This window comes from Oryzias latipes, chromosome 6 (assembly GCF_002234675.1).
Source record: "Oryzias latipes chromosome 6, ASM223467v1".
NCBI lineage: Eukaryota > Metazoa > Chordata > Actinopteri > Beloniformes > Adrianichthyidae > Oryzias > Oryzias latipes.
Window position 1 is genome coordinate 30,191,382 of NC_019864.2, and position 26,807 is coordinate 30,218,188.

General features: G+C 44.8%; 1 protein-coding gene across 6 annotated transcripts in view; it reads right to left on the bottom strand.

Annotated features, from left to right (window-relative positions):
* Window positions 1-823: 823 nt before the first annotated feature.
* The window catches only part of LOC101162679 (UPF0606 protein KIAA1549), a 32,637-nt gene continuing 6,653 nt past the window's right edge, over window positions 824-26,807 (bottom strand). For 2 of the 6 annotated variants that reach the window (XM_020704289.2, XM_023956092.1), the window contains 20 exons: window positions 22,254-24,371; window positions 22,079-22,167; window positions 21,747-21,906; window positions 21,459-21,589; window positions 19,651-19,840; window positions 19,490-19,549; window positions 19,271-19,416; window positions 17,264-17,441; window positions 16,590-16,774; window positions 11,639-11,868; window positions 9,613-9,752; window positions 9,073-9,087; window positions 6,966-7,162; window positions 6,162-6,391; window positions 5,894-6,035; window positions 5,497-5,820; window positions 4,177-4,223; window positions 3,518-3,666; window positions 2,791-2,951; window positions 824-2,716 (listed from right to left, as the gene is read on the bottom strand). In XM_020704289.2, the coding sequence (XP_020559948.1) occupies window positions 2,540-2,716; window positions 2,791-2,951; window positions 3,518-3,666; window positions 4,177-4,223; window positions 5,497-5,820; window positions 5,894-6,035; window positions 6,162-6,391; window positions 6,966-7,162; window positions 9,073-9,087; window positions 9,613-9,752; window positions 11,639-11,868; window positions 16,590-16,774; window positions 17,264-17,441; window positions 19,271-19,416; window positions 19,490-19,549; window positions 19,651-19,840; window positions 21,459-21,589; window positions 21,747-21,906; window positions 22,079-22,167; window positions 22,254-24,371 (5,069 nt within the window). In that variant the 3' untranslated portion in view covers window positions 824-2,539. The remainder of the gene's footprint in view (window positions 2,717-2,790; window positions 2,952-3,517; window positions 3,667-4,176; window positions 4,224-5,496; window positions 5,821-5,893; window positions 6,036-6,161; window positions 6,392-6,965; window positions 7,163-9,072; window positions 9,088-9,612; window positions 9,753-11,638; window positions 11,869-16,589; window positions 16,775-17,263; window positions 17,442-19,270; window positions 19,417-19,489; window positions 19,550-19,650; window positions 19,841-21,458; window positions 21,590-21,746; window positions 21,907-22,078; window positions 22,168-22,253; window positions 24,372-26,807) is intronic. The other 4 variants (XM_023956095.1, XM_023956093.1, XM_023956096.1 and 1 more) reach the window with 4 other exon arrangements.

Here is a 26,807-nt window from a genome sequence, read left to right on the forward strand (position 1 = left end):
AGAGCAGAAGCAGCTGGAGATCCACGACCTTCCTCCTCGTCCATCATAAGACCCCCTAAGAACCGGGCTTTGTTTGGTTCTTACAGGGTATCAACTGTCCCCCCCCTGCTGAGGCAGCTCTAAGAGCTTCAGGTCTCAGCTGAACCCTCGGCTGGATCATCCCATCAGCAGGTCTGAAACGGGACCAGAGACTCAGTGGAAACCAGAAACGTGAAGCTTTGACGTGTTCGAATCCCTCCAAAAGGTCGAAGGAAGAGTTTTCCTGATCTGATGCATCTGCAAGCCTTTCAAACCTCCGTTTGAGACTTTTTAGATATTTTAGCAGGTTTTTGCTTCACATCTATTGAAAAAAATGCTTTCACTCCAAACACTTAACAATAAAACTCAAATTGTTGTAATTTTTGGTTCTGTTTTAAGAATGTTATTTGAAAGGTTATCAAATGTTAGACTGACATTTATTGTCTTTATTTCGGAAACAAAAATGTAAATTTAAGTTTCCAAGAATAACAGTTTTAGATTGGATGAGAATTTCCACCAACTTGTACTAAGATTCTCATTTTGCTTTGAAAACAGTCGTTTCCACTTTTTATACTAGTTTTTTTTAATCACTTTATTAGGTAAAAAAAAAAAAACAACTCGGGTATTATAAACATTTGCTTAGAACTAGTAAAAACTACTCAGATTTTTTTCCTCCCCTTTTGAATTCTTGTGTGGAACTGCTGCACAGACGGATCATTTCACTACTTTCTTGACATTTGTGCTCTTTTTCGTTTTTTCGGTTAAAATGAAAGGAAAAAATAAACAGGCAGAGCGAATTGCAGCATGAACTTCAGAAGATGGATGAAAAGTTTATTAAATCACCGTGAACATCAATGCAGTAAAGAGAAGCAGCTTGTTTGCTTTCTGCAGAGACCAAAACCCTTCATGAGGCTTTGCTGCCCCCTTCTGTTTGGTTTTAGTGACTGCAGCGTCAGCGTAAAGGAGGACACCAGATATTTATGCAAACAAAGCTTTCTAAGTTGCAAATGAAAATATTGAATATTTGCTTTCAAATACCTTTGCTTTAAAATATATACATTTTTTTGCCTTCAATCTTTTTTATTTGGTTTCAAAAACTTTTTTTTCTTTTCAAAAAGACAAAGTATTTGAAAGCAAACATTTAATCTTTGAACTTGGAACTTAGGAAGTTTTGTTTGCGATGTGGCGGCATAAATCTCTGTTCATGAAACGGCGGCTGAAACACGGAAAGGTCACGACCCTTCCTCTGCACAGACGATGCGGACACACGTGGAGCGACGGCTTCTCTGTGAGTTTCTGATTTCACGGCAGAGTCGGGCCAGCCAGCACTTCTGCCATGAAGAACCGAGGATGATGCTGCTGCAGCAGAAATCCAGGAGACGGAGGCGGGAAGCACGAGAGGAAAGCCAATAGCCGACGCCATCCAACGCCGTTTCACTGTTTTTTAACCTGAACCGGCGCCGGAGGCTTTAGGAGCACTCAAACCCGACGAGCGCTGCTCTGCCGGTTCTGGAGAGTCCAAAAGGCACATCACAGAGGAGCAGAACATGTTTGAACTCTCAACAACAGCAGCAGAACTGCTTTAACAACCCACTCGTCTTTTTTTATTTAACTTAAATAAATTACGCCTCTCGCACCGTCACAGCTCTCTTCAGAGCGAAGAGTTTAGAGAAGACGGCGTCTCTGAGGTGAAGCTCCTCCAGACTCTGAACACTGCCTGATGGCGGGATGAGCGCAGGAACGCGTGCAGAACCCCGGCGACCCGGGTGGACGTCCCCTTGAAGACCCACTCCGACGACAAAAAGCCGTCTGGGAAAAAGGTCGTATGCGTGAAAATCCACTGGACGGGTCACCAGCTTCCTGGAGAAAGCACCTCTGCAATCGGGAGGGGAAGGGGGGCGGTCCCGCCCACAACTCCAGCCGCTCTGCAGAAACCATGTCCTAGAAAGCAACACAGGAACTTAAAGAGCACTGGGATGGATCCACAGATGATGGGAGCGGGCCTTGAAGCTGCGTCAGACGGGACTCCGTGGTCCTGAGGTGGTCCAGTGCATCATGTGACCAAACGCAGAAACACGCAGCACGGATGACCTGCAGGTGTGACGAACGGCGTCGGTCTTGTGTTTGGGTGACCTGCAAACGTCTGACGCCGTCACCAGCGTGAGGGCGGAACCCGGACCATCGGGGCATCGCGGAGAGGAGCGGGAGGACAACACAGAAACTAGAGTCCGGGTTTGTAAAACCGGAATACTGAGTCTGAAGCGGAGCAGAAACGTCTGATCCTGGATCCTCCACGGACACTAAAGACAGGATTCGTCTCATCAGAGCGGCGGGGGGGCACAGGCACCTCAGGTCTGCGTTCCGTCACGTCTAGCCGGGTGTAAATGCCTCCTTTGGTTCTGATTTAACTCATGATTGTTGTTGAGACCGTCCTGGGGGAGACTGGACTTCCATGGGAAGCAGAGGGGGGGGGGGAGGTGAAGGCAGGCAGACGGCGTCCGCGAGGCGACAGCGGACGGCCTCAGCTGCGATAGCCGGACGCCGCCGTCTGTTTCTGCGAGAGGCGCAGCAGCTCCTCTCGGATGGCCTTGATCAGGGAGGCGGAGGAATGCGTGGGAGGAGAAATGTCCCGCTGCGGGGTCAAATACCCCACGCCGGCGGCGTCCAGGTGGGCGGGCGGAGCTGCACTCCGGTGCATCTGGAAGAAAAGAGGTCAAAAAACGTGGAACAACCTCGCAACGGCTTAGGTTGAAGGTTTTCTGTTTCACTCACTGCATCTTTTTCCGGTTCCTCCCTGGTGAAACTGTTGTCATGGTAACGGTTCCAGCCTACGCCCCCGTTCTGGCCGCCCGGGAAGGCGGCCCTGACCCCCGCCGGGTAGCCGTTGGCGTGGCCGGTCAGGCCCACCTGAGCGAGGTGATGGAGCTGGGTTCCTGCACGGCAGACACCGCAGAGGACAGACGTTACCGCACAGCCGCAAGAGGCCAAACGGCTGATCTGAGGTCAGACCGGGCGTGGGCTCAGACGCCATCTAATTCAAACGCCGTATTCTGTCACTTAAAACATGGTGGAATGCATTCAGTATTTGACATTTTTCAACTTGTTTCCAGAATATTTCCAGGATTTATTCAGCAACAACTAAATTCTCATTTTTTTTCTGAAATGACTCATTTTCACTGAATACAGTAAAGTTTTTAATCACTGTATTTAAAATGAACTATAATAAATCTCAAAGAGACAAAAGCAGACTTATTATGGGCTGTAGAACATTACCTTGGAAGGTATTCCATTTCTTTTGGTCATTTTTCAAATCTTTGTTTCTAGATTTTGATTTCTTCTCGTTAAGTAAAAATCGGCTCATTTCACTGCTTTCTAGTGATTTTCTTTCCTGTTTTTAGGCTCTCTGTTGTTTTTTTTACGTCTTTGCAGATATTTATGTCAAAACACCCAAAGGATGAAACAGGAACGCCGTGACGTCAGACTGTCATCACTGCAGCACCTGTAGTCCCGCCCACCGGCCGCGGCCTGGCAGAGGACGGCGGCTCGTCAGCGTAGTAGCCCCTCCTGGAGTACGGGCCGTCAGACTGCAGCTGCTCCGCGGGCGCCACTTCCTCTCCTGCTGGCGTGTAGGCGGAGCCAAAGCCCTGTCTGATGGAGCATGGAATTCAATCTTACTTTTGTCATGAGTTCTGTTCGGCTGACAGGAGGCTTCAGGCAGATCCATTATTCTATTGAAGCAAAGATGTATGTTGGTCTATTATTTATGAGGACCTCCTCCCACTGGTGGTCTGCAGATCCAAAGAACCGCCTGATGCGTTTAGTGAAGCTACACTTAGATACACAAAAGGTGGAAAACCAGGATTTATCCAGAGCTTCCTCTGACGTGCAGAGAGGAAATCTGTCTGAGAACATTTACAACATGGTTTCTAGGTTATCCTCTTCTGCAAAGTCGACTCTTTGAAAATTTTTGTATCCAAGGAAAATCTTTGGGGAAAAAACGTCCGCTTTCACATAAATAAAAACCATTTTTGACTAGACAACAACGACTAAACCTTTGCCAGAGTCAGAGGACGTTCACACATCTTCCTTTTTTTTACTCTCGTTTCTCAGATGTTTTTGGCTTTCATGCATTTATTTTAAATAACGTGTTGGACGTACCGCGGCGTCAGACCTGCAGCAGAAGACAGAGGCGGCTCAGGGAATCTCTGCAGGAAACACAGAAAAACATCCTTTCACACACGGATCAAAGGGACGTTTTTGCTTTAAGATCATTAAACACATTTGGTTTGTTTTCATGGAGGGAAGCAGGAAAAAAACAAAAAAAAATGAAAGCATTAAAAGAACAAAATAATTATATTAATACAAAATAATAAGAAAAAAAACCAGGGCGAAATCTACAAACCCTGAAGTCTTTTCTGGACATTCTAGTTCTATGAGGCTAAAACTTTCCAGCTCGGCTGAAGCTGGAAACGGGAAAATGATGGAAAGTGGCTGGAATATTTAACAAAAGGAAGAAGAAAGAGACTTCAGTCTGACAGAGAAAGAGCTTCAACGCTGAAAAACTCTGAAAACACTCAAATCTAGTTTAAACGTCTTAAGACAAAACTGACTTGCTGGTAACTTTTCAGCAAAATGAAACAACTTGTTTAAAAACAGTTTATCCTAAATATCCTGTCGACTCGTTTGATCCTGAAAAAATCCTATTTTTTTTTATTTTATATCTGAGGAACCTAGTTCTCATTTACCTAAAGCATAAGCTGCATTTATGAACAGTGAGTGGTTTGGTTTTAAGAAACACATTTAGGGAAACTGGAAAGTTTAATTTGAATCATAAGAAATGCATTTTATAAACAAAATAACAGCAGTTTGTAACTAAACGTATGATTTTTTCATTTTTAGGACAAATGTGTGTAATTCTAGTCTCTGAGATGCAAATAGTTTAGAAATGGGGTATCTGGACTGCTGTAGCTCTAAAAATAGGATAGATTAGGAAGAAAGGGGTATAAATGTACCTACTTTGAAAATATAGAACGCTTTTTTGAGCAATAAACGCTTCATTTAAGGGTGTATTCAGACTGGCAAAGTCCTTTGTGTCGGATCAGGTCCAGAACCCTGCGGTTGGTCTGTACTGGCGTCAAACGGACCATTCTGTTCCGGACCAAAGCTTGTAAACAAAACCATGTGACTAAAGATCTCTTCGGTCATTGGTCAGGAACTACGAGGGTCAAAAGAAAGACCGACGTGCTGCGCTTTACAGTCCTCATCAGGACAGTTGATTTATTAAATCTTTGGATTAGCGGGTCATTTGCATCGAGGCCGTGATTTACTGTAAGCGTGAGGCTCTGGACTGCAGGTGAAGATGAAAACACCTTCAGAAAGGGAAAGACGCCTTCACCAGGTAGCTTTCCTGATGGATGAACATCTCCTTCAATTCAGCTTTTCTGTTGTGTGTAAAAGTTAATATACCGAGATACTTACACTGGGGGCGGGGCCAAATGCTGAGTAGGTGGGGCCCCAGGCTCTAGGCCCACAACCTGCAGGGCTTTTGACCTGTGGGTTGCCGTTGCCCCCGGGCAGGGTGATCCCCGCCGTGCTGCCCTGAGAAGTGGGGGACACCAGAGCAAAGGCGTCGTCCAATAGGGAGTGCATCTGCTGCCGCGCCTCTTCAATGGAGGGCTGTGGGGGAATGTAAGGGGGGGGCGGAGGGGCGTGCCCTGGAGGGGAGGAGGCGGGACCCAGGAAGACCTCGTCTGTGGGGGAGGGACTCCTGTGAGGGGACACCGGTCCCTGGTCTGGGTCCGACTGGAAGAAGGAGACGTTTAGTCAAACATTTTGATTTCTATTCTATTCTCTTCTATTGTATTCTACTCCTCACCACATAGGCCACATTGTTGACTCCAGGACCCTTCCTGTAGGCGGGATCATCTTCTGTGATGAGCTGGTCTTTGTCTGCTTCCATCATGCCTCCATTCAGCTGACTCCTCAGCCTTTGCCTAGGAGAACGTCTTCCACGACTGCTGAGGAGACGGAGAACCAGCTGAAGTCTACACACAGTACACACACACACATACACACACACCTACACACACACCCACACACACACACACACACACACACACACACACACACACATAAATCCTGACCTTTTCCTTTGTTCCCTAAAGACAGGCAGCATCTGAGACTCCGGGTCAAGAATCTTATCCATCTGGGACTGAGCTTTGTGGTAGATGTGATGGCGGTCTTTGGCGTCTCCGACGCCGGTTATCAAGTCTTCCATGGCGGGGAAATCGTAGTGGCCTTTCCGTTTGGCGCGCAGCCGGATCTTGTTACGATGGTGTTCGATCTCTGACTTGTGCCTCAGAGCCACCTGGATCTGAGGACGAAATACGTCACTGTTCAAACCAACACGGGTCACGTCTGGACTCTAACACGGACGTCAGCGACGATGGGTGGATCTACCGCCATCGCTACGGAGGCACCGGAGAATGACGCCTTTAAAGTCAATAAATTTGCTTCTACAGACGGTGAGAATGTTTTACCACTTTTTTAAAAAAATTATGAACAAAATTACATTCCCATTGTTTAAAAAAAAATAAAAAAACATAAATGAACAACAGTGAATGATTTATTACTGTACATCAATCAGAATGACTTAAAGAAGATAAAGTCAAATTTAAGACTAAAATTGTCAATACAATTTTTTTTGGCACATTTTTTTTGAGTTTTTAACTTCTGATGGAATTTGTTTTTGTGGAAACAACAGACCTGCATGAATTTACATGAACAAAAATAGTTGATTGTGTTTTTGAATTTTGTCTTTGAAGGGTTTTTGTTTCAAAATTTTCTGAAGAAATCAAACATATAAAAACAATAAAAGTTCAATTTGTTTTCAAGCACATTAGTGAAATATTTTCAACAATTATGTCAGACAGAATCTGGAGCCAGACCTGTTCTGCGTCGGCCAGTCGTCCGTGCGACGGCGGGCTGTGCAGCGCTGGAACCGCCATGGGCTGCATGGCGATAAGCTGGATTTTGTTGGGGAGTCTCCTGGCGGCGTCTGCGGCACGGGACGTGCGATCCACGTGTTCAAAGATCGCGGCAGAGGACGGCTGCTCGTTGGCGGCCCCGTTTGAAGGTGGAGGACCTGCGGAGGTCATGAAGGAAACAGGAAGTGGAGCATCAGGCCTCCAGATGGTGTTGAACCGAACTAGCCAACACTGTTTTAAAGACCCACTGCGATGAAAGTTGTGTTTTAGGAAGGCTTTGAAGACAGATCAAAGGGTGATCAGAGGGGGACTAACTGTAGCTGTGACGGTGTGGGATTTTTGATCACCGCGGTGATGAAACAGCAGGGGGCACGGTGTCACGGTTAACCGCAGTGCCCCCCGCCAAACACAAAATCCCCCAAACACAAAACCCCCAGGCGGCCGCGTTGTAAATGAATACAATTACAACGCAGTATTCTTTATTAACAAATGACAGTAACAACTAACTACTACCTATCTAACTAATGAACTAGCTATATGGGTGTTGTAGAATGTGTGTGTGTGTGTGTGTGTGTGTGTGTCAGCGCTGCATGTGTAGGAGGAAGGAGTGCACACGTGTGTAGGAGTGCGTGTTGATTTTTCTGCAGCGTACCGCTCTCTAGCTGCATGTGAGCCTTCACCTGTGCTCTCAGACATTTTCTCTGAATATTATTCATTGCCCAGTAATAAACAGACTGCAGACACTTTGTCACCTTTTCCGGTAGCCGTGAGCCTGACACCCATGGAGAACGGGGGGGCAGGAGGCTCCGCCTTTGTTTATACAGACACGTAACGTTGCGCTGCACAAAATAGTTCCCAAACAAAACCTGTAGTGATATTAATGGGAATCTAACAGTGCGCGTTCATGTTTGGTGTTACAGAGTTTAGGATGCTACGGCTGCGGCCGTAGTTGGTTTTGTTTTGTTTATTTATTCTGTGTTTTTTGTATTTGTATTTGTTTCAGAGTGGGACTTCTGTGTTTTTGTGCATCTTTGTGTGTCTCTTTATGTCTGATTATTTTCAGGTGTGCTGGAAAGGGTGTGGCCTCCCATTGGACAAGCTGATGGAGGCAGCCTTTTAACCCTTGTGCTATCCTAGGCTCTTTATTATTGGGAGTTGGGTCATCTAGACCCACTAGACAGTGCTCTGAACCTTTTTTCTTCAAGATAGCACAAGGGTTACAGCACCACATGGACCTCCAGGCTGGGAGAAGGGAGCCTTGCAGCAACAAGTCGCCACTGCAGCTTGGCTCTCTTCTCCATTTGTTTTAGTTTGTGTGCACTTTGGGTACCTAGGGGGGCATAACAAGGAGAACAGTAATATACCCCCCCCCCCCCAACACAAAATCGTGCACTCAAGAATGCACGCAGCTTGTAATGGAAATGAATACAATGGAAATGAATCATTAGAACGCAGTAAATTTGTCGTATTTCCTCGCAAGACGGAAACTTCTGTTGTAGAATGAGGATGTGTGTGTGCTGCTGAAACCGCACAAGTGTGTGTGTGAGTAGAGGGAGCGTGCACATCGTAGAGGGAGTGAAGGAGAACAGTAATAAAAGGTTTCCCCCTGAAACCCTTGAAGTCTGAACACAGGACTAGAAAAAGTAAATTATCAGCAAAGATGAATGTGTTTAATGTGTTTACTATAGTTCCAATCACCATATGCAGAACTTAAAAAAGAAAAAGTGCGGTGATGCGGTTATCGTCACACCCCTAGCTGTGACGAGCTAGCTGTGATGTGTGTGTGTATGTGTATGTGTATGTGTATATATATATATATATATATATATATATATATATATATATATATATATATATATATATATATATATATATATATATATATATATATATATAGTTCTTGTATTAGTGTAGCTTTTTGTTGCCACATTGTGAGTGACAGCTGAGTCGTCAGTGATGGATGGTGAGAATAAACAGAGAACAAAACTAACACAAAGACAGACAGTGGCCAGTGGAGGTCAAGCCTAAAGCTCTAAAGGGAAGGGATGGAAAGAGGACAAACTCTTACCAATTCTATTCCTGCCTGCAAACCACAAAAGAAAGGAAAGACAGTCTTAGTAGAGCAAACGAATTCACTTAAAAACAAGATCAAAGTGAACTGAGGTTTGGCAAACGTGCACAGACTAATGGAAGAAAGACGAAACATTAAAGGATATCAAAGAGGGAAAAAAAAGATTCAACAAACGCAAACTTTTGTTTTACTCTTGAAGTCATTGGATGCAAAAAGGACAGAAAATGAAGGAGATGCTGCATCTTTGAAGAGGAGACGATGTCAGGAGGATCAGTCATTTGTGGGCTTGGCTCCAACAACCACACAGACTCCATTTGTGTTTTCCTCCCAAATCAGGACAAGAAAGTCTCATTTTTCACCAAACTTTGTGCGTTTTATCTGTGTTTTGGTCTCATTATTATGCAAGCTCTGCTGCCCACATTCTGGCCAGCTTGTCAATCAAATCCAACCATCTTGAGTCGCTCTTTGTTCTCTTTTTTTTTGCCCCCCTCCCCCGGTCCCTCTTTGTGTAGGAGTGATGTTGCCAAGGCCACTTGCCATTTAAAACATTGATGGGGGCCTTACGGGTCTGCTTGCTGTCGCTGGGCGCGGCGGCGGTGGCTCTCAGGTTCTCCCCGGTCGATTCCCGTTCGGTGGAATGATCGCTCACCACAGAGTCTCTGTCTGACGGGGAGATCCTACCCGGCAACACAAACATGAATAATAGAAAACATGGACTCACTGACATGCAGAAATGCTACGCATGATCAAACCTAGCTTTGGGACAGAGGGGTCAACTAAAGGGGAGCGGCCGTAGAGGGGAGCGGACGAGAAGGGGGGCGGCCGTAGAGGGGAGCGGACATAGAAGGGAGCAGACGTGAAGGGGAGCGGCCGTAGAGGGGAGCGGACATAAAAGGGAGCAGACGTGAAGGGGAGCGGCCGTAGAGGGGAGTGGAGTGGATGTAGAGGCAAGCAGACAGAAGGGAGCAGACGTAAAAGGGAGCGGCCGTGAAGGGGAACGGACGAGAAGGGGAGGGGCGGTGAAAGGGAGTGGCCGTGAAGGGGAGAGGACGAGAAGGGGAGGGGACGTGAAGGGGAGCGGCCGTAGAGGGGAGCAGCCGTAGAGGGGAGCGGAAATAGAAGGGAGCAGACGTGAAGGGGAGCGGCCGTAGAGGGGAGCTACCCGTGAAGGGGAACGGACGAGAAGGGGAGTGGCCGTGAAAGGGAGTGGCCGTGAAGGGGAGAGGACGAGAAGGGGAGGGGACGTGAAGGGGAGCGGCCGTAGAGGGGAGCAGCCGTAGAGGGGAGCGGAAATAGAAGGGAGCAGCCGTAGAGGGGAGCGGAAATAGAAGGGAGCAGACGTGAAGGGGAGCGGCCGTAGAGGGGAGCGGCCGTGAAGGGGAACGGACGAGAAGGGGAGTGGCCGTGAAGGGGAGAGGACGAGAAGGGGAGGGGACGTGAAGGGGAGCGGCCGTAGAGGGGAGCAGCCGTAGAGGGGAGCGGAAATAGAAGGGAGCAGACGTGAAGGGGAGCGGCCGTAGAGGGGAGCGGCCGTGAAGGGGAACGGACGAGAAGGGGAGTGGCCGTGAAAGGGAGTGGCCGTGAAGGGGAGAGGACGAGAAGGGGAGGGGACGTGAAGGGGAGCGGCCGTAGAGGGGAGCAGCCGTAGAGGGGAGCGGAAATAGAAGGGAGCAGACGTGAAGGGGAGCGGCCGTAGAGGGGGGCGGCCGTAGAGGGGAGCGGACGAGAGGGGAGCGGACGAGAAGGGGAGCGGACGAGAAGGGGGGCGGCCGTAGAGGGGGGCGGCCGAGAAGGGGAGCGGCCGTAGAGGGGGGCGGCCGTAGAGGGGGGCGGCCGTAGAGGGGAGCAGCCGTAGAGGGGAGCTGCCGTAGAGGGGAGCGGCCGTAGAGGGGAGAGGCCGTAGAGGGGAGCGGCCGTAGAGGGGAGCGGCCGTAGAGGGGAGCGGCCGTAGATGGGAGCGGCCGTAGAGGGGGGCGGCCGTAGAGGGGGGCGGCCGTAGAGGGGGGCGGCCGTAAAGGGGGGCGGCCGTAGAGGGGGGCGGCCGAGAAGGGGAGCGGCCGTAGAGGGGAGCAGATGTAAAAGGGAGCAGTCGTACAGGGGAGGGGCCGTGAAGGGGAGCGGCCGTAGAGGAGATTCTTAAATGGTAGAATAAATTTCCTCCAACTTTTTAGATGTGGATATATGATTTTCTGCAAAAGAGTTTTTATACCCCTTGGAATCCCTTCTTAAGTTATATGAAGGATTTAAATGTTACTGCTGTCAGAATATTTAACGACTGAATCTGTACTTTGGAATTTTGCAAGTGACAGGTTTGTTTTCTTTTGAAAATGTATTTTTTACTAAATATTTGCAGTGTGACAGGGAGGGAGGGGAGGGTGTGTGGAGGTATGTTATCAGTTTTGTACACCTTGTCAAACTTGTATCTTTGTACCATCTGTTTAAATGTGAAATACAAATAAAAAGACTTGGTGTAAAGAAGAAAGAAATTCTCTTTTTGCATAAATATTCCCTGTATTATGTCATTTACTGCATCAGACTGATGTGTATTCCCAGCATCACTGACCTCTCTCTCCGTCTCCCGCCGTGGGAGGCCTTGGTGGAAGAAGCCGAGGTTCTGGCCGTGGCGATCTCGCCGTTGTCGGATGGACTGGGGCCTTGCTTAATGGCTGTCGGGAGCGGGCCGGATGCAGGCGCCGGTGGGACGGGCTCCTGGATCACCATGACATCATCTTTGCTCTGCTGGCCAAGATGGAGCTTGGCAAAGTCGAAGCCCTTCACGCTGGGAGCCTGTAACTGAGCAGAGGGGCAGAAAAAGGAGTGAAAGGAGGAACAATGTAAACAAAAAGGATGAAAAGAGTTACAGCAGAAGCAGCAGGAGTGAGTTATTATCACTCTGCTCTTAATAACAGAGTGGAAAAATAAAACGTAAAACAAACTAAATGAACTAAAACATATGCGTGATGAAACGTGACGACAGTCTATGGATCGGAAAACATGTTCTGAGACTTAATTAGCTAAAAAACTAAAAGTCTGGGGTTTCCAGAGGGGCAGAGAGGCAGCTGGGAATCAATGGATAAAGAAGATGTCTGTGAGAAAGCAGGACAGAGAAAGAGGTCTGGGTAAACACAGAGCTGCTTGCTTTTCCTTTGAGGTGGTGGTGGTGGGGGGGTGGAGGCTGGAGATGGAGGCTGTTTGACTGTTTCTGTGTGAAACCCTGAGGGTCTTCCGACAGAAACGGGCAGTGAAGGACTCCCGTAATCTGCACTTTAAATCTGCTAATTCCAGGGGGGCACAACTAATCTGCAGCAAAATAAGTGAGCGCAGAACGTCAAAAACTTCCGAAGAAGTATCCCCCCCGCCCCCCTCGAAACAATAAACTACATATCTGTGCTACTCATACTACATGCTAACCTCATCTGATCACATGTAAACATTTTTCAGCATCCGCTACAGAACAACACAAAGACGGCGTCTACGGACTACAACAACACCAGGATCACAGCCAAATCTGCGTCTACTGCTAGAACCAAACCGTGTCACATTTACACAAACACGCACCGGTTGCCATGGCGACTGCCTCATGTGTACCTCCCGGGCTCTCCTCCCTTCAGACACAACCTTTGTCTTCTCTTCTGCCTTCGTGGCCTCTGGGTTTTTTGGAGCAGATTTGCTCTTTGGTCGCTCCGGTGGTCTCACTCCTGCTTTAGGTTTCCCATAACCATCCTCTTCCTCCTCCTCTTCTTCCTCTTCTTCCTCTTCCTCCACCTCTTCTTCTTCCTCTTCCTCCACCTCTTCTTCCTCCTCCTCTTCTTCTTCCAGGTCCTTGTTCATTCTGTTTTTGCTCTCGGGATGAGCATCGGCTCTCTAAGCGGGAGCAATGAAGAAGAGGAGAAGCTGATCCTGGGATGAAGCTGATGGGCTCCATTCTACCTGGGACGCGTTGGCAGCCCTTGTTAAAAAGCTCCATTCATCGCGAGCGACTTCAAACACAACAGCACTAACTAAATAAGTTTACTACAAACTATCAGACACTGCAAGGTACCTTCCCCTTTCCAACCTCCATCTCCTTTACTTCATCCTCTTCTTCCTCCTCCTCATCATACTCCCCTTCCTCCTCATCCTCAGTAAACTCAATTTCCTGTTTAGTGGGAGGCAGTGGCTGATGAAGAGAGGACTCATCGGTGGGCTGATTGAGAACAGACAACATAGCGGTCACATCTATACGCGTCATGAGGGACATTTACGCATTTATGAAGCTTCATCCAGTCTGAATGGAAGCACAAATAAGGGTTAGAGGTCAAGTAGGAACATTTAATGTTCAGGTCAAGTGTGATGATTGAAGCCAGCTGGTGTTTGGAGTGCTGCTTCTTACATGGCAGGGGGTCACAAAAAGCTACACGAGTCCAGGAAAAACAACAACAAAAGGAACTGGAATTTTCCAAAACTGCCTTAAGGGCTCACCAAACACATGATCCACTAAAACGGCTTTTTAAACATTAAAAAATGAGTGTTGTCAGTAAAAAACAGCAACAATCCACAGTTTTTCTAAAGTCTGCAGAGACGTCAGATGTTCAACTGCATCAGAACAGGCTGAAAAATCACAGATGAAGGATTATTTTTACCAGGATTAGTTTAAAGAGAAACCAGATTGTAAATTTGAACAGTTTTAAACTCAAAAATACACATTGGAAGCTCAAAAGATAAAAAATAAAAGTGAACTTTTGGTTTGTTTGTTTTTAAGTTTAGACCTAAAAGAAAAAATAAGATTGTAAATTTGAAACTTGAATTTAAAAAAATAAACTATAACAATCATGTTTATGAATAAAAGCTGCTATTTTGCATTTTTAACTTGTGTTTTTTCCCCGTTTTTCTCCCTTTTTGTTTCGTGTCCTCAATTTACAGCTTCAATTCAGATTTTTTTAGAGTTGCTCCTAATTGCATGTGGGGGAGTGGCTTTGAACCCCTTGGCTGCTGGGACGTGAGTGAGGTCATGTGATAGAGGTAACGGTGATGTCGTTTCCACGCCAGAACAGCGTCTGCTGTCGAGTCATCCCTCCTCTGATGCGGCCTGAAGTTGTGCTGATCCTCCTTTATAACCTGTCACCCGATGTCAATCATAGCCAATGGGCTTAAAGCCCCGCCCCCACATTAAATGAGGCTCCAAAAGTGAAAATTCTGCATAGAATCTGTAGATTGAGGATTGAAAGTGAAGACGGAAGAAACGAAACAAAAACTGTCACTTAAAACATTTTTCGTTTGGTTTAGTTTTTCTTGAATTCAAGTTTTAAATTTGTCTTTTTTTTAATTTTTAATTTTTTAATTTTTTTAATTTTTAAATATTTCTCCCAAATATATTTAATACACAATTTCATTTTTCTAGTTTTAAGTTTTCCGTCAAAATTCCAATTCTGGTTTTTCATTCAGATTCTCACTTGACTTCATAAAAAACTCATAACTGCAGAAATCTGCAACCAAATGCCTTTTTTTGTCATAGCTTAGCTTGATAATAAAAATGGATTAAAGCTTTCATCTTGATGGGCGGAACAATCTTTTATCCTCCTAAAAATCACACAGTTTTAAACCAAAATGGAGAGGATACCGGGACAGAGAGCTCTTTCACCACAGACACAAAAAGAAAACAAATGATTTGGATTTGGAACAAAAATACATTTCAGGTGAATTTTTTCCCCAAGTATAAAAGAGCCGCAAAAGCACGAGCATGAAGAAGTTCTAGAGCTGAAACATAAAAAGATTTACGTCTCCAATCTGGGGGAATAAATGAAACATACATTTGGCGGCGCGCTCAGGGCGATGAAAGGAAATTATTCAGTCGGTCGTTTCAGTCCAGATTAGCTCCGTCTTTATTTCAACCCAACAGCTGAAGTTTTGATGAAATCTTCTTCATCGTTTGGTTGAAGCCAAATTTATTTTTAGACTTTTAAGATAAAAAGTGGTACTTGTTGAGCTATTCCGGAGCATAAAAACTGATCTTTCCTCTTGGGGGAGCGGCTGGGGAGCACGTCCAGACAGAGCTGCTTTAATTATTTACAGGCCAACCTCCGGTGAGCGGCTGCTTCCAGAGTTCAGAACCCCTGGCTGTGGATTTTAGATGTTTCTGGACTCTGGGGTCCGTCTGTCTCAGGTGTCGCTAAGATGGCTGTTTGCTGCTCAGGTAACAGATATGGAGCCGCAGGAGGGACGCAAACATTTCTGAATCAACAGCTAACGCTAAAACACCAGAGATTTGGCTCCAGTGTTGACGCAATCAACGTTCGTACGGCGGACTCTAACACAAAGAAAATTAGGCTAATTATGTTGAAGTCGAATTGAACTTTTAAAAGAATGCCAGAGTTCCAAAATTTAAACCAAAATATTTCCCCTTTCAAAATAAAATACAATAATTATGTATTTTTCAGTGCAATTTGCAATTCGTATCGTACCATTTTACAGTTTTTAGCTCCTGCAATTTAGCTCCTCCTCTTCCCTTATTGGTCATTATATTGTTTTTCTGTAGTTCAAGTTATAACCTGACCAATCGTATGTCTCAATTAAAGTAGGTGGAGCCTGCCGGCCCAAACGTCCAATGTTAAAAAACCTTTGACAGCTTGAATGTAGTCGGCTTTTAAAGTGGTAGGGGCGTGGCCTTTCAACAAGCTCATTTCTGATAGGTGAGAGTGGTTGCCATGGAAAGGCAGACTTGGACTGATTCGGACCAATGACCAGAATACTCAGTCCAGTTTTCAGATACAGTCAATGATTTTACCCCAGAAGCTCCTAAAACGCCACTTTAAATCTAAGTACATGTATTTCTATATACCTTAAGTGTTTTGTGGTTGAAAATCCTTTTAGAAATTGCATTTCAAAATAAAGTTTTAAATTAAAGTGTGTAATTGGTTAATACTAAAAATGCCATTTATTTTAAAATAATTCTATTTTATAAAGTGTAATAAAAAATTCAATTTTGAAATATATATATTTTTTATATCTATTGTTGAATAAATATTGTATTTATTGATCTTTATTTCTATTTCACTATTATGACTTGATCGTCAGGTTTTGCTACTCCAAACACACCTGGGTTAGGTTCGTTTTCCCTTTTTCTACTCCATAAACCCTAAAAGACTAAACATACTGAGGAACTTAACAGTACGCTGGATTTGCAAAGATAACAACACCATTGACGGATATAAAATCTTTATAATTATGATCATTTTTAAGACTATTTATGAATTCACTGAGTTTTAATGATGAAAACCTGGATCATTTATAAAAAATACTTTTTTCTTTTTTAAAGGACAAATCAATCAAACACAAAGCATTGTGGTCTGTATTTGTCAATCTAGTGGGTATCAATGCACACTGTTTTTTACAGAGACTGGATTTTGGAATCCTAGATTCGGACAACCTGAAATAACGGCAAACGTCCGATATAGTTCACTGAACAGCGAGGGAATTGCTACCACCAGGACGTTGCTAGCAGAGCGCCGCAGGTACAGAGGTGTGCGGCCACATACCTTCTGTCTCTGCTGGATGGCAGTCATGGCGTCTGGCTGGAACTCCAGCTTGTCTGTGCGGCACAGCTTCCAGTAGAGGATGGAAAGGATGAGGAGCACCACAAGCAGGGGGACCACCACCCCAACGCCAATCCAAACGTTGGCGTTCTCTTTGTCGGATGGAGATGACGCCACCTTCTCTACAGCTTCAGGGGGGAAAAACACATCCAAGAGGAGCCTGAAGAACAGTCATGTGTGATGAAGATTTTTCTAGAAGAACGGGGTTGATCCCCTTGAAGAAAAGAGTTTGCACAGTGAAGGAATTAAAATAATCCCCTTTGGGGGCTCCCATTACACCCTCATGAATAATTTGTCTTTCTGATGACAAAGACGGGATTTTGGGGGAAGTTAAAAAGAGGTCAAACACGCAAAAGAAGACAGGAGAACATGAATTGTGCTGCCACCAGAGCAACATCAAATAATCTTTTCTTGAATCAGGGAGAAATCTCTAGCAGAGAGACTTTTCATTGTTTCAGACTGAAAACGTTATGCAGGGACGAAAAAAAAAAAAAAAAAAAAAAAACCTTTCCCACGGGAGTTTTGACTCGCTGTGAAAGCTCAAGGACCTTCTTCAAATCACCTGCACTCAGCAGCCCTTGAACACATGCTATTGGCATTATGGGAAAAATACTCACGCTGAGCCAAAACGCCGCGCACACGGTATCCCAAAACAATGGCAGCCCTTTGAATATCCAGGCTGTTGAGCAGGTTGGCTGTTTGAACAGCAGGCATCCTCTCCCCGCCGGGACTCTCCGCGAAGTACACCACCTCCAGCGGGTGGTCCTCACCTGCCAGACGACTCGCCGCCACAACCTGGAGGATCAGCGAGGGAAAGAAAGCTGCGTCATCTTCACGGCAACAGGAAAAGGATGCACTGAAAACCCATGTTTATCATTTCATATAAAATACAAAGCAAAGCAACGTTTAAAGACAGGAATAGAAAATAATAATAAAAGTTAATAATACAAAAATTTAGTATTTCGAACACATTTGATTTGTCAAAAGAGGAGAAGAAAGAAAGCAGAAATCATAATAAAGTTTCCTTATTTTCTACGAAAAAAAACAAAAGATTTACCTCAGAGACAAACTGAAAACATTATTCCTCGTATTTGTCTATGTAGGTGTTTGAACACATGTGGTGTCTGTGTGTGTGCGCGTCTGTTTATACGTGTGTGACATGCATGCATCTCTGTGCCTGCACCACAAACACACACCAACACAAATGCACACACACACACATACACCCCCATCCACACACACACCGACAAGCATGCACAGGTGCGCCCATGCATGCACCCAGACACTCACACGTGTTTGCATGTGTGCACATGTGCATTTCTGTGCGTCTGCGTGTGTGCATGTCTGTAAGCACACGTGTGTCATTGTGCGTGTGCGTCTAAACGTCTGTGTGGGCGCGCCTGTGTTTATGTGTGTGTTTTCATTTCCATGCTCTCCCTGCAGATCTTTTACATTTCCTTGTGTCTTTCAGGCAGAGCTAAATCCGCCGTTTCTAAAAATGAAGACAGAACTGATAAACGAGGACTCTGTGAATGAATTATGGATGGAATCTCTGATGAAGCCTAATGAGCAAAAGCTTCACATAAAAAAATGGCTTTCTAGAAAACCAGGCTCTGGAAAACACTATAATCTGTCAAGAAAACACCTGAGGATATTTTTATTTTTGATACATTTAACCCAGGAATACAAACATCTGGTGACAGACTCCAATGGGGCTCAAAACAAAGATCATGCGTGTGCACATATCTGCCCCTTTTTGCCCTGAGGAACACGGTCTGCTGTCTGAATGACTAAAAACACCGGAGTGCAGGTCGTGGCAGAGCTGATGGGAAACGGCTGAGGGTGCATCTTAGCTCGGACTCAAATCTGGTTCGTTATTACAGAGCAAAGATGGAAGTGTGTCAATGCGCTTTTACATGTCTGGCCAGGCCTTTCTCAAAGGCGACAACTCTGTTCTTAGTCTGTCAGGACGGTCCGGAGAAGCCGCCTGAGGCACGGCGGCTGCACAGAAAGACTTCTCCACTCACATGCTGACGCTGACTGACCTCCTTCTGGCTGTTTCTAAGAAGGAGGTAGAATCATGCAAACATGTATTAATCTTCCCGCCCGACTCTTTTTTTTAAGAACATTTTAAAAAAATTAGATTTCACAAAGTATGTACGTGTGTTTCTTTGCTCTAATCACAGTTTTTAAATAAAAGTGTTGCTCCCACTATTCAGAATAATCATTTGAATTCCAACTTTATTGTTCCAGCTGCAGGACACAGCTAGAACTGCCAAAGCCATCATGTAAAAATAAAAAAAGCTAGAAATGTGGAGGAGGAATCGGACAAAAAAAAAACCTTTAGGTGGCGCTCTTTACGTGGCATGTCCCTGAGTAAAGGGGATGTTGTTGCCACGGAGACAGGGCCACATACTGTCCCCTCAGAGATGAGCAGGTGCAGAGAGGACCCACAAAACCCAGAGCTTGCTAAGCTTCCTCTTCCCACCAAACACCCATAATGAGACCTCTGTTCAGGTCATTTTAGTGCTTCTAGAACAGCCTTTAGGACAGACTGGTCAAAATCAGAGCAGCAAACGTGTTGTGATCATTTACGTTTCTGCATCAGTCTGTAAATAAACTACCTGAATGCTGCTGTTGTCCACGGTGGTGGCTCTTCTGACTCGTCTGACCGATCCCAAGGCTTCTCTGAACAACAAGGCCACGCGGCGTTCCAGGTTAGCCTGGAAAGTCCTTTGTCTCACTTCGTGATCCAGCACACCCAGAAGCACTACATGGAGGAGAATAAGTACTTAAAGAAGCTGTTAAATACTTTCCAACAGCATGAAGGACAGAACCTTTACCTGTTCTGACCCAGGTGGAGCGAAGCAGCTGGCTGGTGTTTAGCTCTGGATAATGGAAAGCTGGTGGAAAAAGATCCTTTTATTTTTTTATTCAGTTCAATGTTGGCAAAACACATTTAAAATAGAATCAAAACTTGAGTAAATCATCTCCAGAGGCTCACGTTCAGCGATCTGAAGTACAGGAAAGCCCATGTAGAAGCTGAATTCCACCACCGTGAGGGTCATCAGAGCGTCACTGACCTCTGACCCTGTCAGGTAACCCCTGGTACCGCTAATGGTGAAGGTGATGTCCACTGGAAACCTCGACTGTTGTTCCTCATTGCCGGGAGCAGCTGTGGTGATGTTTATGATCTGTAAAAAGGTTCAAGACAGATTCAGAAAATACTGCAGTGCTAGAATTATTCATACATTACAGGAAGTCTACATGACACGAAACAAATTTAATCTGATCATTCAGAACCTTTTGTGCTGGTTATGATCAAACGACCCAAACAGCTTCTTATCAAGTGTTGTTCATATTTTTGGGCAAAGAAACTTTTCTTGTATAAAAATTGTCGTTCTAGTCCCTCCTTTGAAGAGACTGCAATCCAACAAACAAAAAGGGAAGCAACAAACATCGTATAAAATATATATACTATATTATTAAAATGTTCACTGCTCGACTCAAACTCAGACTTTTTCGTAACAAGCAACTGAATTGAAGGTTCAGACAGATTTAATACAAACTTTATCATGAGAGTTGTTGGGTGGGTTTATGGTAAAGACAAAAATTCAAAAGTATTGAGAGTTAACATGATATATGTGTAGAGATATTCATGTGTTGCTAAATCCTTTGTTGCATAACAAATTTAATTTAAAGGTGCTTTGACCCAGCCTTCCAATAGACTGGCAGACCAAAAAGAGGGAAAACCACCATTGCAGGATACTAGCTGGGATAGGCTCCAGCAACCCAGTGACTGAAAGGGTTTTAGCAGGTTTGGAAAATGGATGGATGGATGGAGGGAGAGATAGACAGATGGATGGAGGGACAGACAGACGGATGGATGGAGGGACAGACAGACAGATGGATGGATGGACAGACAGATAGATGGAGGGACAGACAGACGGATGGAGGGACAGACAGACGGATGGATGGAGGGACAGACAGACGGACGGATGGAGGGACAGACAGATGGATGAATGGACGGATGGAGGGACGGATGGACAGACAGATGGATGAATGATGGAGGGACAGATAGATGGATGGATGGAGGGACAGACAGACGGATGGATGGAGGGACAGACAGACAGATGGATGGAGGGACAGACAGACAGATGGATGGAGGGACAGACAGATGGATGGATGGATGGACAGACAGACGGATGGATGGAGGGACAGACAGACGGATGGATGGAGGGACAGACAGACAGACGGATGGAGGGACAGACAGATGGATGAATGGACGGATGGAGGGACGGATGGACAGACAGATGGATGAATGATGGAGGGACAGACAGACGGATGGATGGAGGGACAGACAGACGGATGGATGGAGGGACAGACAGATGGATGGATGGACAGACAGACGGATGGATGGAAGGACAGACAGACGGATGGATGGAGGGACAGACAGACGGACGGATGGAGGGACAGACAGATGGATGAATGGACGGATGGAGGGACGGATGGACAGACAGATGGATGAATGATGGAAGGACAGATAGATGGATGGATGGAGGGACAGACAGACGGACGGACGGACAGACAGAGGTTTGCATGGATGGATGGAGGGACAGATGGATGGATGCTTTTTGACACTAATCTGCATCTTTCAGTTTTGATGCAGATGTTCCAAAGGGCCGCCGATAAAATGATGGGAAGAGCCTTAGACGGCTTCAACTCTTCCAAGCTTTTGTTATGATAGTGAAAATTAATTCACAGAGGGAAAATCAGCAGCAAAAGACATGCCTTCCTCCCCCGGTGACTCACGTGCATGGTGAAGTTGGTGGACGCCTGTGAGCGCCGGCGCACTTCTGCGAAGGCCCTGCTCAAGCCTCTTTCAATGGACTCGCTAAAGGTGCAGAACCGAACGTCGATGTGGCCCGGGACAAACTGTAGCACTGCAAATGAAGAGAACATGGATGGTTTCAAATATACCGGTACAAGAAGATTAAAAGAAAAACACATAGGAATAAAACAAAACTACATCAGCAATTTGCTTTTTTTTTGGTAACTTGATAAAAACTTTAAAAGAAGAAAAATAAATGTGACATTTACCTGTGTGGACCTGATATTTACGGTCTGGTGGAGTCAAACTAGGAGCCACATAAAGGAATCGGCGTCCAGACCTTTGCAGTCCATTGACAACAGATATGGCCGTGTATATGACGGATCCTGACACGACCCGGATAACAAGTTTTGGTGGGGGGTCCACTACCTACAATGACAAATCTCCATTCATTTACTGTTTCTTGAAGTCTTCAGACTCTTATGATTTAAGACTTCACAGAACTTGTCGTACTTTGGAGTCTACTTCTGTCCTTTAGCATACATGTGGTAAATTTAAAAACAGATCTTAGAATTAGTGATTAAAAAAATGAAAATATTACCTGGAGCTCCACTGATTTGTTGAACTCCAGTTTGAGCAAGTCTCTCAGTTGGGACTTGGCATATCCAACAGTGGCTCCAGAAGGAAAATCTTCAACACAACACATTTGATTTCATTTTAAATACACGGATGACGTTACACAATTAAGAGAAACTCAAATGAGGTGTATGAATTACCGATTTTAGTCAAATAAGAAGGTCTGTCGAGTTTGCAGAGGTACTGTCTTGGTGTTGTAGCTGGGGCTGAAGTCTGTTCTCTGGTAGGGGAGATGAAGCCGACGGTGGAAGACGATTCCGTCGTGGCAGAAGCACCTTTCGTCCCTTCATACGGGGTAGTCGTGGCAGCTGGACTTGTTGGTAAGGCAGAGAGAGTTCTGACTTCACTGGCTGTTGAGATCAGCGTACCTGTGTGGTCCTTTCCGTCTTCAGTCACACCCTGATCACCAGACATAACCAGGGGGTCTAAGGTGGCATTGTGGGATGTGAAATCAGTAAAGTAGGTACTGGGAGTGTGTTCGGTAGACAAAATCGGGTTCTGGTGGGTTCCATCCGTTGTATCAGAAGTAGAATCATTTACAGGGATATCAGTGAGTACCGGAGAGAAGGCAACAGTTGACGTTAAGACAGCAGATGTGTGTATGGTACCTTCTGGCAAAGACTCTGTGACAAACCAATGGACATCTGTGAGAGATGAGGCGGACATTGAATCTTCTGGAAGCAAAGGTGTTTCACTTGGCTGCAAAATGCTGGATAAAGCAGTGCTGTCTGTGAATGTCTGTATGGACAAATCAGTGATGGATAAATCACCAACCATCCAACTGGAAGACAAGGGATATAGGATGTGGGTTGGGACAATGGAAGGATAAAGAATAGGAGCAGAGGAATTAATCAGTTGACGGCTGTCCTCTGTGGTGGATTCTTCCAGAGGCCCAAACCCTGACAGTTCACTGGAAGATTCCTCCATAGTCGCATTTGAACTGTGGGTGTACGTCTCTATGGGAGAAACCTCTGTTGAGTTCATCAAAACAGCGGTAACATTTTCTTCAGCTCTGACGTCAAAGCCATCCTTGGTTAGTTGGGTGGTGTAGTACTCTAAGCTGTTCATGTCAGGTAGCAGGACATATGTGGGTTGAACTGTGACAGAATCTGCCCACATTATGTCGGATTCTCCAGGTACATCAGTCATAGGAGTGGGAGTAGTCTCCACGGTGAGGTGAGGTATTGAGGCGGTTAAAGAAGGATGTCTGTATGGCACAATGGTACTGTATGTGGTGAAGAGACTAGGTGAAGGAGACACATGAAGATGCTGCAAAGATGTAAGGGAGATTCCTACTCTGGCAGGAAAAGATGTGTCATAGCTTTCTGTGTATTCCTCCTGATCATATGGATCAGATAGCACCTTGGTGACCAAAGGGTAACTGTCTTGGTCTGAATTAAAGTAAGACATCGTCTCTAAATAATCTCCAGAACCCCAGTCCACTTCCATGGTGTTGGTTGGGTAAAAGTCCTCAGGAGGCAACTCGTTGGGTTCAAATGAACTTAGTGTAGGTTGAGAGGTGCTTAAAGGCACATTATAGCCAGGAGAGTGAATCTTGTCATAGCTTAGCATGTTTTCCTCGTGTTCTGGTAAGCTACCCACCAATGAAAAGTTGATGGGGCTCGCTTGACTCGATTCCACTCGTTGACTAAAAGGTTCTTCTGCCAAAGTGGTAGAAACAGAGGAATTAGGAGGCCTGTCGCGTGTTAAAATCCCAGAAGGCAAAGTCTTCTCTGCAGTTACAGCCTCCTGAATGTTAGACGTCCTCTTATCATTAGAATAGATGGCTAAATAGGGTATTGAGGTACCAGTAGCAGATGAGCTTAAGGAAGCTATGGATGAATTCTGATGCTTGGTTCTTGTAGGAGGCAGAAGGGGAGAGGATGTCTGGTATCCTGAATGTGTCAGCTCTAAATTCCTCTCTGTGATACGGTCAGCTGTTTCCTCAAACTGTTGACTCAGTCCTGGAACAGGTTCAGCTGTTCTTGACAAAGACGATTCAGAAGTATGCGGCTCCTCTGTGACAGCATCCCTCTGCATTACGGGTTTGGATTTTTCATTTGTACTTTGCCTCCAAATGAAGTGGGAGGTCCAAGTCTCATGGGTTGATTCAGAATTGATTGGAAGGGGATTAGGAAACTCTGGCCTCTGAGTCATCTGTGGTGAATCTGGTAAGGCTGATGGTTCTAATCCTTTTGAACTTGCAGTAGCGCCAGGAAATCCCAAAGGGGGCTGTGTGAAGTCCAACAGAACCTCATCTGAGAGGAAAAACAAAAATGGGCTTTGGTTTGAGACAGTTCAGTGACTAGGTTCTGTTTGTATAGTTTAATACTACTCACTTAAATTGTTTTTAATTATAAATGATCCCAACAAAACTCCAACAAAAAATACCAGATGTTAGTCAGAATTTTGTTTTACCACATCAGTACATTTTAAAGAAAAAACTCAACTAAATGGCAGCCATAGGAATACAGTTTCCCTCTGTGTTCAGTCGTATGTTTTCATTTCTAAACTCTGTAGCTTAGAAGTTGCTTTGTGGACTTTTAATTTATTGCTAATATGCAGTGCCAGCTTACATCCACCACATGGCCTTTTTGTGAATGCTAACCATGTCAGATAAAGTTGTGTACATGGCTGTTTTTTTTTGTAATCTCTTCTGCTCTTGAAACGTTTAACTGTGACAATAGGAACAACAAATTATAAACTGAAATTTTAACATTTGATAGAATAAGTCAATTTGTGTGTTGGTGACGGATATCAGACGGCACGGATGACAACATTTTCAGTCCATAAGGAAGCAAACAAATGATTCCCTGAAGGGAGCCGCCGAATGATGAAGAATGATGAGATTGAATCGATTCAGAGGTATGACTGGCAAAAAACAGTCTTCAAAAATTGTATTAATGCTGGGAAAACATTAATGGACGAGGCTGAAAACATGTTAATCCATCACCGTTTTACTTTGCTTTTAACCAAAAGCAGCTGGCAGGTTTGATGGGTGATGCTTCATGAGCCAACCACCGATCACAGTAATGAGGTTTCCATGACTCAGCTTTCAAATATACATTTTATTATTCCTTTAGCTACAATTACAAACTATACCAATATCAAAAGAACCACATAAAAAGTTCCAAATAAGTAAGAACCTCAGTAAACCAACTAGTTTAGCAACTGTGAGGATCTTTCAACCAAATGTAAGACACCAGCATGTAATTCAGTTCAACCAGATTATTTGACAGAATTATTTCCTTTTTTTCAGTTGGTGTGCCGTCTTCCTGAATCAGGTCAAAATGAGAGCCGATTGTCCGTGACGTGAAAACAAAACAAAAAAAAAATCTAGTTTTTCAGATTGAATTTAAGCAAATCATCTGCCCACAAAAGGGATGCAGAACTCAGACGAACTGATGATGCACACATACAGAAACACACACCGTTAATGAGGGGAAAGCTAAAAGTAGCACATCTGGTAACCTGTTCCATAAAGACAGAAAGCAATGGAAGAAACAGATTTTTTTTCTTCCACAGATGGCTGAGGGAAAGATTTTAAAACGTAGTCCAACTGACCAGCCAGTTAATATTTCTATTCCATTTTTGACCCATGGTTTGGTCTAACCATGGCCACATCAACACTGAACACTGTGTGTCCTTGAGAAATCATTGGACCAAAACAACAACACATTTAAGCTACATGAACAGCTCAACATTTCGCTGGTTAAGGATGCAGAAATGTGAGGTCAGAGTGCTGTATACGACCCCAAAATGTCAGGTTATCTCAACCCACCCCAACTGTGATAAACCATTAGATTTACTCACATTTAGGGCAAATAAACTGCATGAACGAATCAATGAAAGTCGAGTTAATCAAGACAATTAGAACATTGACATGTGATCATTGGACGATAGTAGAAACGAGGACAAGGAGAAGGTGGATCCTGATATTGGACTTAAACACAGGATATTGACTAGTGATGGTGAAAACCCTGAGTTAGAAGGAAAAAAAAACAGTGAGATGTATTCAGGCCTAAAGACTGCGCTGCACTGCCACCTGTTCCCTGAAACATGAGTGTGTCACACCTGGTCGATCAGCCTTTGTTAATGCTCAGTAGGAAATTAAAGCATGGCCGTTAAGTCACCAGCTAAAGTTAATAACGCGGCCCCAGTTATCATTTTGATTTTCCCCCAAAAGTGAGACCGATTCCTGAAAAACCACATCAGCCTAAAGACTGAAGTAACACACCTTTAACTTTCAAGTGTTACCTAGAAATCAACCGATTTTCTTTATTTAACATTCTAACGATGCGATGTTTCAGTAAACACTTCCATCAATTATTTATTAGAGCTTCAGAATTGGTTTTAAATGACTGGTGTAAGTATCGACATCTACTTGCAGGGTGTCCCTGATCTTATAACGTTTTAACACAACAAAGACTGTCTTTTCAATTTGCATCACCTCCTCAAACAGTCCAAGTTACCTCCTTATGTTTGGATAAAGCATTTTTCAAGTGAGTGTGGGTTTTATCCGTACATTTGGTAAGATTTCAAGTTTCATTCATGGTAATTCAGAGGTGGTTGATACAATATTAAAGGCCAACTTTCTACCAACAGCAGTTTTTGTTAAATACAAGTTAAAAATAAACATAAGCGAGTGAAAACACTAAAAAGATTTGCACAAGTATGAATGGGTTCTTTGTGCG